This window comes from Balearica regulorum, chromosome 2 (genome assembly GCF_011004875.1).
Source record: "Balearica regulorum gibbericeps isolate bBalReg1 chromosome 2, bBalReg1.pri, whole genome shotgun sequence".
NCBI lineage: Eukaryota > Metazoa > Chordata > Aves > Gruiformes > Gruidae > Balearica > Balearica regulorum.
In genome coordinates, this window is record NC_046185.1 from 51,890,063 (window position 1) to 51,905,114 (window position 15,052).

General features: G+C 34.5%; 1 protein-coding gene across 6 annotated transcripts in view; it reads right to left on the minus strand.

The window, feature by feature from the left end:
* Positions 1–2,770: 2,770 nt before the first annotated feature.
* The window catches only part of RBBP8 (RB binding protein 8, endonuclease), a 41,358-nt gene continuing 29,076 nt past the window's right edge, over positions 2,771–15,052 (minus strand). For all 6 annotated transcript variants that reach the window (XM_075744246.1, XM_075744244.1, XM_075744245.1 and 3 more), the window contains 7 exons: positions 13,921–14,018; positions 13,012–13,126; positions 11,930–12,100; positions 11,228–11,297; positions 10,145–10,241; positions 5,537–5,678; positions 2,771–3,369 (listed from right to left, as the gene is read on the minus strand). In XM_075744246.1, the coding sequence (XP_075600361.1) occupies positions 3,272–3,369; positions 5,537–5,678; positions 10,145–10,241; positions 11,228–11,297; positions 11,930–12,100; positions 13,012–13,126; positions 13,921–14,018 (791 nt within the window). In that variant the 3' untranslated portion in view covers positions 2,771–3,271. The remainder of the gene's footprint in view (positions 3,370–5,536; positions 5,679–10,144; positions 10,242–11,227; positions 11,298–11,929; positions 12,101–13,011; positions 13,127–13,920; positions 14,019–15,052) is intronic.

Below are 15,052 nucleotides of genomic sequence, written 5' to 3' on the forward strand. Positions count from 1 at the left end.
TTCAACAAGCTTTACAACTATAGATCTGTGGACACAGGATATGTATCATATATTTAGTGACACAACTGTTAAGCTATTCCTAAGTTAGCAGATGCAGACCAAAAACTGGGGTACCTCACATTTAGAAGGGGAAATGGTATCGCAGATCATAAGACTCTCTAGTAAATATACTGTGGAATTTTGGCAGTATGGAACATGAACATGAAATATGGCCAGACTGAGGGACACCTACTGAAACACAGATACATCCCCATGATACTACTCTCCCAGTTTCCTGTAAGCTAGACTTCAAAATCTCCTGAGGCAGTGGTAATATCTTTAACACATCCTTGATGATATTCTTTCCACTTTATATTCTTTTTAACCAGCCCAAACTTTTTGTATCTATAACATCCTGCAGCAGTTCCATAGCATAATCCAAGGTTCAACTGGGTAATGTAGGAAGATTCTCCTTTCTGCTTGTAACTAAACCCACTGCCTGATGCCCCTCAGAGTGCAACACCTCCCATTTACCATTTCCACACTTCATGATTTTATTGGCATCTATCACACTCCTTTTTCTGTGTCTCCTTTTGAGATTGAATCTTACCTTCTGCTTTGCAAATTCCCTCCTCCTGTTCTATATTCTAGTTCTATTTTCACAGTGAACAATGTAACCAGCTTTCTAATTTGCCCTCCACCCTTTCTCAAAACACTTACAAATAGGCTGAATGTAACAGGTCCTAGCAGAACCCCACAATAATTTCCTCCTGCTGTGGTGATTTGATATACCTTTAAACAGGTATCAGCTATGACTAAATCTATGTTTATACCATAACAGGTTGGTTCTACTATGAGCTGGCAGATGAACCATGCTTTCACACCTTCAAAGAATCTAAAAAGACCAGCAGAATGACTTGCCTTTAAAAAATATTGATTCTTCACATTGTATTTATCCATAGGTCTGAAAATCTTGTGCGTTACACTCTTATCAATTACCCCACTGTTTCCAATGCTCCATAAAACTAACCAGGCTGCAGCTCCACTGACCTCCTTGAAGTCTTTCTTTTTTTAAATCTGATGGCAAAATCATCACTTTGTACTCCTCGACCATCAAAATTGCTCCAAGTGATGAGTTCCATGCTACAGTGAGGGAGTTAGCAGTTTCTTCTCTCACATTTGAATCCATGGGAGTAGGCTATAGTCCTGGCCGCTTGCTGACACTCATTTAATTGACCTTTTCTGCCATTTCAGTTTACAACAGCTGTTCCCACCCTTCCTGCAAAGAAAGGTTCTTTAGCACTTCCAAAATGATTATCAGTGCAAGAATTCCAGCTTTTGTCACCTTACCTCTAAGTGTTCCTATTATAGCTTGATCATTTACCAACTTACTGTGAAGTTTACTCTAATAGTTCTTAAAAATAGGATTTATAATTAAGAAATGTTTTCATATAGAAAATTTTATATTTGATGAGTTACAATGTGCCTCCACTTTTCTTTTTTGTGGACGTAACTTCTATTTTGTAAAGGTTCTCCCTAGTTAAAAGCAGCCGCCTCCTACAGTACTTTTGTTGTCAAAAAGTTTTTTTTGATGGATAAATATTCAGAGCATGTAATAGTTGTCTTAAAACAATTTTCAAAATAGCTGCAAGAATTCCACATTTTTGGCAGCATCTGTTAATGTTCTTCAAAGTTTTCTAATTTTCAGGAAACTAGACTTACCTTGGCATGGATTCTTTGACTACCTGCCCCAAGAAATGAACTTTTACAGTGTGCAAACATTTATTGTCAGCATGTGTTAGTATATACGGGAATGATTAAAGATGTTCATTGTTATTTGGCTTTATGCCTTTGCTATGCCTTAGGATGCATCCCTGTGAAATGCTAAAGCAAACCATTCAGCTAAGCAGATAGGATGGGGACAGTGCATAGTGACACATCATCTTCTATTTTTCTGCAAGACCTGTGACTTCAACTTCAGAGGATTTTGTGTTACTTTGTGTTAGTTAAATCAATTTTTTTTAGTTTTCTTCTTAGGCATATGCCATAACCTCTCCACCAGCAGAACCTACCACCACTCCTATATAACTACACATGGAATTAAATGGTCCTATCCACCACATTTTTAGATACATACCTTTTTATACACACACACACACACACAAACGTATATATAAAAATACAAGAATATAAAGTACAGATACATTTTTAAAATACATATATTAAAAAAAAGTATGTATACTTTCTATTCTTTTATTTTGGTTTAAGGAACTTAAATAGTTGCTTGCTTAATGGTCTCTTTTAAAGAGAATTCTCACTGTTTGAATCTAACTCTGATTTACACTGCTTGAATATTTTATTCTATTCTAAAATGCTATTTTATTCCTAAGAATCTTCTAGTGATCTTTGGCCTGCCTAGCTATATAAAAGCATTACCCTGTCTCTGTATGCTTTTACTCTCCAAACGCAAGTATGAAACTATATTCCCTGCTACAAAAAATGAATTTAAAATACCTCTGCAGAATCCTTCCTAATCTAGTGGACAGCAATGGTTATCACCTAGGAGAACTCCATGCATAACTGTCAACCAAATTTAGAAGTACCAATGCTTATATCCTTTTCAATAAATGAGACATAGCTATACAAACAGATACAAATTAAGAAAAAAAAATTTGGATATTCTAACTTAAATGCTGAGGAAAACATGGTGCTGTACATTTAACACAAAAATGTAAGAAAGACACTTAGACTACATGGTTTTTATAGCTCCAAACTATTAACAGTAGATACCTTTCATATTTAATACAGCTTTATTACAAGTAGATATAACCATTATTGCCAAAAGAGAAAGGCTATATTTAAAAAATCCAGTGCAAAATAGAAGCACCCTACAAAATCTGCATTTCTGTTCCCATTGACAGGCACTTAGACCTTGCAAGAAAAACTGATTTCAGTGACTTCAAAGCAGTTTCTCCCTGACACAAAGTTTAGAAAGGATTTGCTGGAATTTTAGCTGCTGACTTCAAAGAAAAAAGTGGGAGACTCGTTGTCTGACAGGTGCAAAAATTAATACAAAATGTATTAACACAATATGAAACAAACGTACATTAAATAGTTTTGTTTCCTGGTACATCAGATTTTCAAATGAATTTTATAAAATTTACATATTTAATGAAATGATTTATCTATCATTGTGGAAAACACAGTTCTTTATTTCAAGTTTATATTAACTATAAATATCTAAGGACAGGAAAGATACTCTTCAAGTCAGCGTGCCTTACTTCCCCATCCTTTATGTCTTCTGCTCTTTGCCTTTTGGAGAAAACATTACAGCATAAGGCTGCCGTCTTTTTGGACGTTGACAGGGAGCAAGATCCTCTTTAATATATCCTTAAAAGAATAAGAACAAATCTGAGGTAAGAATTCCAACGTAAAAACATGTAGAACTTTAGTTTCATTTTTTGTTTACCCTCAAAAAATAACTTGTGAAATTTTTTTTCCTTTCATGGCAACTGGTTCTCACTTGACAAAAAGAGTTAGAGATCCCCGGGTGTGGTATCATTAATGAAAACACTCATCTGCTTTCTAGTAGATGACTACATAGTAATGCAATACAGACAGATAATACTGAAGAAGAGAATGGGAACTATGAATTGTTCATCTACTCAAAACAAAATTACATTTTTTGTTGTCTTTTCTACAGAAGATTTTATGTAAGAGTAACAAAGTATTTAAATACTGCAAATTCAGTTGACAAAAAAAAAAAATCAACCCACAAACCTTTTAAAAATGTATTTCCTAGTCATACACAGGAAACTTCAGGCATGTGTGCTTTGGGGGTCTAAATAGTACCTCCCTCTGTTTTCAGGGCATTGTTATTTATTAAAGACTTGTCCATCTGGAAAAAGCTAAACATGAACCTATGGATCAAAGACACCTTGAAAGCTCTCTGAAAAGTGTATAGAAAATTTCTGCAACATGCTCAACTTAGCTAACACTGATAGTAAGCAGACTTTTTATGCAAACCAGTAACAGCACCTGGCTTTTATCAAACCCTTACCACTTATCAGCACTAACATCCTCTGAAGTCAAAGTAGTAGATTCCTACTTCATAATTGGAAAATGGTGTCTATGCGACTCAGTTATTTAAAAATAAACAACAACAACATGAACAACAATGGGTTCAAGATATCAATAAGAAGTAGAAAATAGATCCTTTGTATTTACATCCACTACTTCTGAGTGACAGCTGCAATTGTTCATCATGGGAAGTCTCTCTGGTGTTTTGGTGTTCTTGTACTCTCGTATAATATGGCTTTTTACCAAGAAAGGGTTGATCTAAAGTCTGCATCTGATATGCTGTCAAGGACCATTAACAACTGAACAGCTCTTACTCTAGCAGGACAAGGAGAACACCAGGAAGCTAATTTTAATGAGGTTGCCCAGAGCGGCTGTGGAGTCTCCTTCGCTGGAGATACTCAAAACCCGCCTGGATGCCATCCTGTGCAACCTGCTCTAGGTGATCCTGCTTTAGCAGGGGGGTTGGACTAGATGATCTCCAGAGGTCCCTTCCAACCCCTACCATTCTGTGTGATTCTGTGTGCCTCAGTAAGTCTTGATTAAGCAGTATGATTTGCACTAGAAACATTATATAAGTCCCCAAAAATCAAGGCTCCCTGTTCTGAAAGATTAAGGATGATACTGTAACACTATCACACAAGAATGCATATACATCTCTGGCTATATTTTCCTACGACTGACCTGAAACTGGTACGAGAACAGATAAAAATAAGTGAAGATTAATGCTTCACAGCTAATCACATATGCACAAATAAAGATAACTCAAAGAGAATTCATATAGGGCTCCTTACCTCAGAGTTTCACCACTTCTGAAGAAATGTACATATAGTACACTACAAACTCACTGTGTTTTAACATCATTAGTAAAAACTCATTTTTACACCAAGCTCTAGGATTTAGAAGAATTATTTAGGAAAGAACAATCTTTTGTGTGAAGAGGAGTAAAAAAACCCCAGACAAAATGAAACAAAAAGTCCCAGCTTTTGAGTGTCACTAACAAGCAGGGCATATGTATTAAAAACTATTTAATCACACCCCACCTTGAACATTTCCATTACCACGTGGTATTGTGGAGCTCTAAAGATAAAGACAAAGGACATCAACAGTGCTGCCTGTCTCTCCTCGGTAAGTACAATCTCTCAGCCTTTGCCTTTGAAAATCTTGAACCAATTCTTGCTTTGATTCAAAGACATGTAGGGTTTTAATTAAGTTCTACAAAAGTCCCGATTACTCCTGCCTTCTCTATCTAGGGTCTAAGAAGGTTTCCTTAGATTCCCTTCTTCGTAGTAGTACAGGAGCTGCTAAAAAAGACAATATTTATTCAAAATAATGGCTGCCAATAAGTAAACAGACCTCAACAAGACTGGGTGAGAAAGGCTGCTTTATGAACTAGAGATAATTTCAGGGAACCATTTTGGGGGGGGGGGGGGAATAAATCAGCTTTAAAAAGTGCTTTGTAAGCTGTTTTTGCACAAACCTCTTTCCACACAAGTTTGGGTAGAAGGAAATCCAACCTCCCAGAAGTTTTCAGGAGTATTTGGAGGAATGTAGCGAAATCTGTGTCTTGAACAGGAAGCTAGTTTCTTTTCTCTCTCTTCTTCTGGAATGTCTGCATAATACTGAATGTTAGGGAAAAAAATAAGAAATCCAAGTTAACGAATTCATACATATAGAGCAACTACTTTACACAATGACACTGTCAATCACTGTTTATTAATAGAGTTATCTAAAATTAATGGTGAGGATAGCCAAGAGCAGAGATTTGTCATCCAAATGACAAACACCTGGCCATTATCCTAAAAGCTTACTGAATTTACAGATTAAGTATAACCTTATGGTGGCAAGTTTGTTAGCTTTGTATCTTTTAACATACCATAGGTACAAGGTTTAGGTATGTGTACAATTACTTATGACAACAGTTTTACTGACTGATTTTACAAAGCTAAGGAACACAGGTGTGGAAATAGATGGGAATTTTCTAATAAACTAAGTTTCGGCTCACATTTACAAATAAAGTAGAAAATTTAAAAAAGCACTAAAAAAAATCCATGCTGCAGAATTATTTCCAGTGTCTAAATTTACAGTACTAACAGCAAACTTAAGTTAAAATGTTTCCTATTTTATTACCCTATTACCCTCAAATAAGGAGTAAATAAAGAGCTAATTTAACTAGCTGACTGACACTGGGACTCCAGAAACTATCTGCCAGCTGGGGATTCTCTAGCATATATACCAAATTGGCTAGCTACTCTGTCATCCCTGTCAGCTGTACTGGGGGCTGCAATGAGAGAAGTATATACACTCCCCAAAGTTTTTGGTTGGTGTGCCCATGAGTAGCATCATAGAAAGATAAGGGTTTTTTCATGCAGTTTTCTACTGGTTTAGGTTGTGATTCTAATCAGCATCTCCTAAAAATAGCAATCTGGCACTTAGATATCATAGAGTACTAAAATATTTTCAAAGCGAATGCACTGTTTGATTCAAGTAGCAAGCCAACAGTCACTGTTTGGATTGCACAAGGACCCTCCTAAAAGTGGTGAAACAATTCTACTGAAATGAAAGTGTTACAATTCAAACCAGCAAACTAAGGTTTAAAACCTCATTCAATCACCTGGAAAGTGATTTAGACTAGGAAAATCAGGAAAGGAACAGAATACCTCTGGCAATAGAGATTACTTCCTGTCTCCATCTACTGGTAGGATTTCAGCACATGTACTTACTTGGAATAGAAGTACACTGATACATTCCTTTTTTTCCTACTAGATGGCAGACAAAGTATAAAATAGGCATAAAAATCCTCCTCCAAAAAATCATGACATAAAATATTGATGATTGTATAGAAAAAGAGTAATCACAGCTCTGAAAATGTCAGTGACAAAACTACATGAACTAGGAAAAGTAGACTTGTTTCATTTTGTGATTCTGTAGTCCGTAGGAACTATGACTCTGCCTGAAACTGAGGTACATTTTCTTTCCCCCAAAAATCAATTCAGATTTCTTGCCATTCTACAAAACGTGACACCTGAACATATTCTGCTTTCAATGCCCTTATTAGCACAGGAATCTGATTTAGTAAGATGTGAGTCTCCTGGTCAAAAACAGAGATTCAGGTTGTTAGCAGGTTGTACCCAAAATTTCAGATTCCTGGTCTGTCTGCTACAAAGTCCTGGTACGCAGGATAGAATAAATTTCCAGTTTCAAAGATAGTATTGGTTATCAGCCCCTAGTAAAAGGTTCTTTAAAACATATTGTGTATAAGCCCAGTATACTCCCACACTCTTGACAACAGAACCCCTTTCGGTCACTAAATTTGGGGATATTTAGTTTGAAAATATTTGCCACTGTCTTACACAACGTTCCCTTAAACAGGGAAAAAACCTATGCCAAGACCAGAACTTAAGTGGCTATCAGTAGCTTGGGGATTGAGTCAGATAGAGTAGGGTCACTCGTGCAGTTGGACTTCAGAGACCCAACTGGAAAAATGTCTGCCACTCAGTTAAAGATCTAGAGACTAATGAAAGAAGAGGAACAGGTAGTTATCTAGTACATATCAATTTTCACTGATAAAAGTTAAGAAATGAAATGGTATTAAGTCAACAAAATTAATTATAAGAATTCTACAGTACCTATGTAAACCAAATAGATTAATATCTGAGTCTTTTAGGGATAGCTATCTATTAGGGATAATTAGCAGTGCACCTTATGTTTGTCCTTTAAATAGCCTGGAATTTTAGAAATCAGCCTACCAAAAGTTTGCATCGTGCTGCATGTTTTTTTTAATTAAAGTGTTTATGATTGGTGAGGAATATTTATGGAACAAACAATGAAAAATACAGTACAGTTTTGTAGGAACAGAAAATAAAGACCAATGAATAATCAAGCTAACTATGTATTCAAAAGAAATTAGAAAGTAAGTTTTTTCTTTTTGCTTGTTTAGAAATCTATTAGAGTTTACAAAGAATGAGAAAGTTACATGATACGTCTGCTAAACAGGAAAAAGAACTCTCAGCTGTTTTCTAGATTGATCTCACTATCCACAGCATGTTCAACCCACACAAAAAATTTGAGCTAGGCTTTTCCATGTATGAAAAGATATGCAAAATCTCATCCTGCAGTATCTTCACTGTAACAGAATTGTTTACAGAACTCTACAACTTGCGGTCTGAAAAAAGAGAACAAACCCTCAAAACATTTCTCATTAGTTCAGCACAAAGTTAGTTAAAGAGTAATTTCTGTAATCTAAATATATATAAAAACATCTGACATTCTCCTACTTATCTAAAGCATAGCTAGACTTAATAACCACACTAACAAATGCTACTTTTACAAGCTACCAGTAAATCCTGCATAGAATCTTTCTCTGATTGCATCCCAAAGTCATAACAAACCAAAAAAAAGACCTCTTATCACATGTTTTATGCTGTAAAGTGAATGAGATGCTTCCGCAAAGTTCTAAGATAAGGACTTATAAAGGACTTCAATATCAGTCTTCTATGGCATATGCAGAAGTTAAATCTCTCACATCCTCTCAAAATGACAGATAACTCTCCCCGCTCTCATACTGCATGCAGCACATGACCAGAAACAATTTACTGATTTCTACCCACTCCTTAAGTATTTCCTTAGACTCTGGAGACTTTTCAAACCTGTATGATTAATAAGTAAGCCAAGACTTTTTTAAAGCATCATTGACGCTTAGTCTAATACTCCCTTCTTCCACAGGCATTTCATTCAAAGCTAGTTTTATTATGGTGCAATGACACAGCCAAGCATTCCACACATTCCAAGATATTCATCTTGAATGGGTAGACCTCAAAAAAAACCCACAACAAAAAAACCCAACAAACCCAAACTTTTCTAAAGTTTAATGCAGAAACCTAACATTGTAAAATTGGAGCTGTAAATGTTTCCAAAGACCATAGTTACCACTCTAGCTTGCCAGAAAGTAACAAGAACTGGATTTGCTGAGAGAGAAGATCTGTAGCTTGCAGAGACAGGAAATTAAAACACTTAACAGATGTCTCTTGGGCCAAGAAATAGTCAGAAAGTCAGGGAGTTTTTTGGTTTTGTTTTGGGTTTTTTTACCAACATTTTGTTTTCTTTCAAACTCTTTAAATCAAACATATTTTTGAAAATAGTTGACTGTAAAGCTTAATTATTTGTATTTAATGAGTTTTACCAAAGCTATTTTTCAGGAATGTGTTTTTGTTAAAAATATAGTCTAATAAATTTCTTCAGCTAAGTAAACATGACTTAACTACAAAATGAATAGCAGGAGAATCTGTGAAAAATATTAGTTCTATATAGGTGTGGAAATGAAGTGAAAAGACTCCAGAGAATCCATCATTATTCAGTTATTAATCCACACTTCTGGTGAGTTATAATTTATAAAATCATTGCCTAATTAACGTTAGCCTGAAAAATCTATTAATGACCAAATGAAATATGTCTTTATTACACATGCAATTACTTCAATATTTCATCTCTATACCAAGTATCTGAAAGCAGTTTAGTAATTTGAAAGGGAGGAAAAAAGTATAACATGAAATCTAAAATTTCATACTTTTTAACCTTGTAATGTAAACATTTTTATGTGCATTTGCACATATATACACATTGGCACCTATGCCGGTGCCATTATCTGAAAATACAGACACCTCAGAAAACAAGGAAAAAAATATCAAGATATATCTATTTATAGATACAACAGGACATAGAACTTACTTATTCTGGTATCTGTAAATTCCAGTAGAGCTTTTGAGCTAAAGTTTAGAAACTTGTAATTGTTCTTTGACTAGCTAATGTATTTATTAACAAAAATCTTACTGGCACCGTGATGTGAGAAGATTCTATCCTCATACAGATACACACAAAAAAATTAAGACTAAGTTAGATGCAGTTACTACAGTTAAAAACAAACCAACCAACCCAAAACTTCATAAAACAGCTTTGGAAAACACTTCTCTGCTACTGCAGGTACTGATGATGATGCAACCAGATTCATAATTTCAACAACACTTTAGCACTTCAATACTAGCAGAATTAGAAGAATGCAAGACTGACTAAATTTTAAAGCACTACTTACTATTTCACATTCCTTACAAGTATGGCCAGGCAATTTTCTTCTTTCTTCTTTTTTTCGAATAACCTCAATATGAGGAAAATCTAACACAGTCTTCTTTCTGAAAAACAAAAACATTTTCACATGATAGCACATTTATTTCTCCTGCATGTCTGGAAATTTTTGTTTTTTGGAACACAATGAAGGAGAGTCTCAAGAAAAGAAAAAATATCAGAAAATACCTGCAAAATCTAATCATACTGAAATTTATAGCTGAATAGGACTATTTTTGTAACTGGAACAGTTCCAGGATTTTTTAAAATGTAATATGATCTTTTACATAACCAGAGATGTGCATCTCCTCATTATGGCTTTTCATAGTGTGAAAGTAATTACTAGATCAAAATTACTCAAATATAGATCTTCTGTAGAATATTTATTTTGACCGTGACACAGTTGTATTTTGCACTGATTTCTGCAAGAGGAACATATGTTAGGGTTCAAGAACAGAACTAACATATTATTTTTAACTTATCTGCTCACAAAACACCAAATAAAGAAAACATATGCTGAGGTAAAAAAATAAGCTAACAACTATTTAACTGAAGGGGTTGGTATTATTATGAAATGAAGACTCAGACTACCAATGCTAGACTACAGAAAGGCAATAAAGGAAGCACAAAGAGGTACTAAGTTGTTAAACATTACTCATTTATTGCCTAGAGGAAGGGGCAAAAATGCCAGAGAGGGAAAGGTTTTTATTTGTACAAGCAACCCATAGGCTCTTTGCTCAAACTGATGCATAACCACATGCCTATAAGAAAAAAACACAGATTATAAAATACTGCATTCAATAAAATTATAAGACACAGAAGAGGCAATCCTTCCTCTTCAGCAAATGTGATAGATGGGCATCTCAATGTGTTTATTTTTACCCCCTACCCCAGCTTTTATCTAAGGCTTTTATCCAATTCACTAGATCTTTTACTGGTGCATCTTCAGCTGCTAGTACATTATGCACAAACACATTTATTTTATGAAGAATAAGTTCCCCATAGGGAGGATATAAAGAGCCTTAAAATGCCTGTACAGTACAAATGAAATTACCGTTCGTCACTTTTGAAATATGGCTCCACAAAAGCTTTCTGTTTGGCTTTATCTTGTTTATCCTCATGTTCTGTAAATATACATGCAAAACAAAAAGTTACATGTCAAATGAGGTTAACAGACTGCCTGGAGAAATGTCTGTAAAATTATTAGCCAGCTTTTAGAAATACAAAAGAAGCTATTAAGCTATTAAGAAATACAAAAATGCCATGTACATTCAGTCTGACAAAACAGATTCAGACAGATACTAAAAATAATATAGAATTGATTGAACCAGTGATCAAAAGCATTACTGGAATAGAAGGAAAACAGGAGCAAGACAAGTAAAAAAAGATAAGCAAAATAGCAAAGGAAAGGTTGCTTAAAATACAAGATACTGCAAAACCTTCGATCGAACCTAGGATAAGGAGAAGAAAAGAAGCAAGTAATCTACAGCCAAAACCTGCTGTTTTCTGTAAGAGTCACAGCTTCTATGCCAACTTCCATTACACATCCCATGTTTATGTGGTGGCTATATAAATGAACTGCCAAAATAATTTTCATACTGGTTATGTCCTTACAATGAATAATTTTTTCCATGAATTTATGAAAAATGAACTCATGGTTTATTTGGCATATTTGTTCCTAGAGAACAGAGCCTTATTTCAAATCAGCTACTGTAGTTTAACCAGGCTAATAAAGACAAAACAAATTATATCCCACTCTTTAGTTTCTTGCTTGCTGCTGTTACTCCCTTATCCTGCTCTTCATCATGAAGAGTTTCTTTTTCATCACATGCAAGAGGACTATCTTCTGGTAGGCAGGATTCATACTCTTCATGGGTTGTCCGATCAAACATTTCTGTTAAGGTATCATTCATTTTTTTTTCTCCTCCTATTAGGAAAACCATAATGAACATCCAAATCAGTCTCTCAACAATTTAAGTCAAGAAAGTGTATTTTGACTGAATGTGTATCAAAAGAACTAGCATGTACTTCCTGCTTCAGTACTGTTTAACTCAACACCAGCAATACATTTATTCTTTCTGCAACTTCTCTGTCAATCTTTTAAATGTGGACAATGCTCATATATTTTTCATAAAGATACCTTGATTCAATTTCTAAAATTTGATTAATTACTAAATCACTTTGATATACCTTTAACCTTAATACTGGATACATTAAAATTTTGTTCTTGTAATTATGGAGTTATTCAAGCAGAAGGAAATACTTTCTATGGGTAGGAGATAAACTATGGAAATGTGATCAAGTTGCAACAGCTTAAAGAAACAAAACACACCGTTAAATGTCACTGCCCTGCAGCCATGATTCACCACATACCATAAATTAAATGGGATATAAACACATTTGGACTTATTTTAAGTATCCTAGTTTTATTTATATGCCATTAAAAATGAAATTAGTCTTCCCATAGAAAGTTTGATATGATTACACAGCACACTTTCAAAGCTGTTTTAAGAGTGATTGTTGCATCTGAGATCAGAACTATTACATGGTTAAGTATTTAACTCTAAGCACTGTAAAAGCATAGCTACTGTCTCTTATCTCAGCACAAATCCTATCATTTTCTTAATCTAAGTTAAAAAATGCTCAACAACCACCACTGATTCTACTAGGAAAAAGACTGATCTTTGTAACCTACAAAAACACATCAGTGCTCTTTTACTGCAAACTATTTTCTACTACTTATTCATACAGAGAAAAAACATGCCCTTCACTCTTTCCTCCTCAAAACAAACACACAAATGACAAAAAAAAAAGAAAAAAAAGAAAAAAAAATCTTACTTGGACTGCTTTCCTGGTTTTGCTCTTGATTTTTCATTTTTAATAGCACACTATCACTAACATATGTATAATCCATATCAACAACTTCCCCTTCGACTTTTGACAGAGAACCACCCTAAAAAAAACCAAACATGACAATTGCGCTCAGAAGCAACTGGTGTAGTAAGTGCCATTGATGTGTATCTGAAACACTTCCACAACAGTTACTGATTTCTTTTGGACACTTTCTGTGATGTTTTTTTCTGCAGTAGTTTCTGCATGATAAAGACATAAAATCTAGGTAAGTGAATAACATGTTTTGAAATTCAAATGAAACATTTATCTGGTGGATTACATTACTTGATGGCCAAGAAATGCCTGAGAAGTTTTTATATTAAATTCTACAAAGATAAAAAGTAACAATGAAACATATAGAAATTAAAAACTGGTCAGATTAAACATTTTAAGACAGCCTTTAAGTGAGAGAAAACAAATAGTCCTTAGGAGAATTCTCAGAAATCCTAATAACCAACCTGCACTCAACTCAAAGAGAGATATAGTCATTATCTGTACATTTTCTATTACTTAACATAAAGAGATATCACAGCAAACATTTTCACAGGAAAAAAATAATGAGATTTTTTTTTTGTCTTAAAAGAAACCCCAAACACCTCCAAACACATCAGGTTCATACTGAGTAGCCACCTGGCTAAGTTTATCAAATACAACTAGATAGTGGAGATGGTTTAGGATATCTGTAGTGTACTACACATAAACAAACGTTTCAGAAGTGCAAACAATTATCAAATGAGCTGAATTTAGATTTTTGTTAAAAAGTGGTTTTGGTCAGCCCAGAAGCAAATTCATGACACTACTTTTGTAGGCTTTTTTCAATATCATAGAACATGCAGACATGTTACACAAGTTTACCTTTGTAGCAATCACAGTAACATCCATTTTGTACTGTGAAAGGTCAGCTCCTGGGTCTATGCTCCACTGGAGGTTTTCTAAAGGTTTATCTTTCAGGTCTGGATGCAGAGAATATGAGAAAAATGGCAAATAATCAGAATCCAATTCTGCCAACAACATTCTAAATTTAAGTCAGTTTTCCTTTTATTAATTCATCTTTGTGTTTTTCTTAAACAATAAACACACTCATTTGGTGTAAATCCTATTTTCTCTGAAGAGTTAGAAACTTAGATCTTTAAGTTTTTTGTCATATTCAGGGAACACACCACTCCTTTGTGTTTGCATGAGGTATGTAATACATACAATACTCTTGTAGGTAAAATCTCTGTACTGTGTAAATCAAGTACTATTAATACCAGATAGAAGATATTAGATCAATAAGAATACAAAAGTCAGGTCTTAGAATGCAAAAGAGTAGAAAAGTGCCTGGCCACTGTTCCTGGCTCTTGATTTACCTGTGAAGTAGAGGTTTAGATTCCAAGCTACATGGCCACACCAACTGCTGACAGGTTTTTTTTAAATTCACAACGCAAGTATTTCTAAGTAAAGTATGCGGCGTAACAGCTCAGGTAAAAAGTACTGAAGCAATTCTACAATCCCAGTTAAAAAAATAAGTTTTCAGACTGGGACCACTTAACAGGAAAGAAGATACAACTTCTAGGAAGACTATTTGGTAGCATCTGTTCATTATCATTAAAATTTCTTTAACAGATGAATTGTAGAATCATCCAAAATATTAACAAAATGGCTTATCCTTATACTTAAGTACAATTTTCAAGCATTTGATACAGACAAAATGAAACTTTCTGAGATTTTATTTCAGCATTTGTTAGTCACATGCTGCAGTAAACAATAATGCTAAATAAATGAGAAAGAACAAAATTCCTAGCCTGTTGAGTTTACAGCTGAATGCCAATGATATATTTATTATGGCAAGGAAGACATAGATTGAAAATGTGGGGGGTGATCTTGAGAAGTCCTGACTAGGACGAGACTAAGTTAGAAGCAGAACAGAGAAAGTGATTAAAGTGGGAGAAAAGAAGATATGAAAAAAATCAATTCAACCATAGCACAGGCTGGAGGGGCAGGGGGG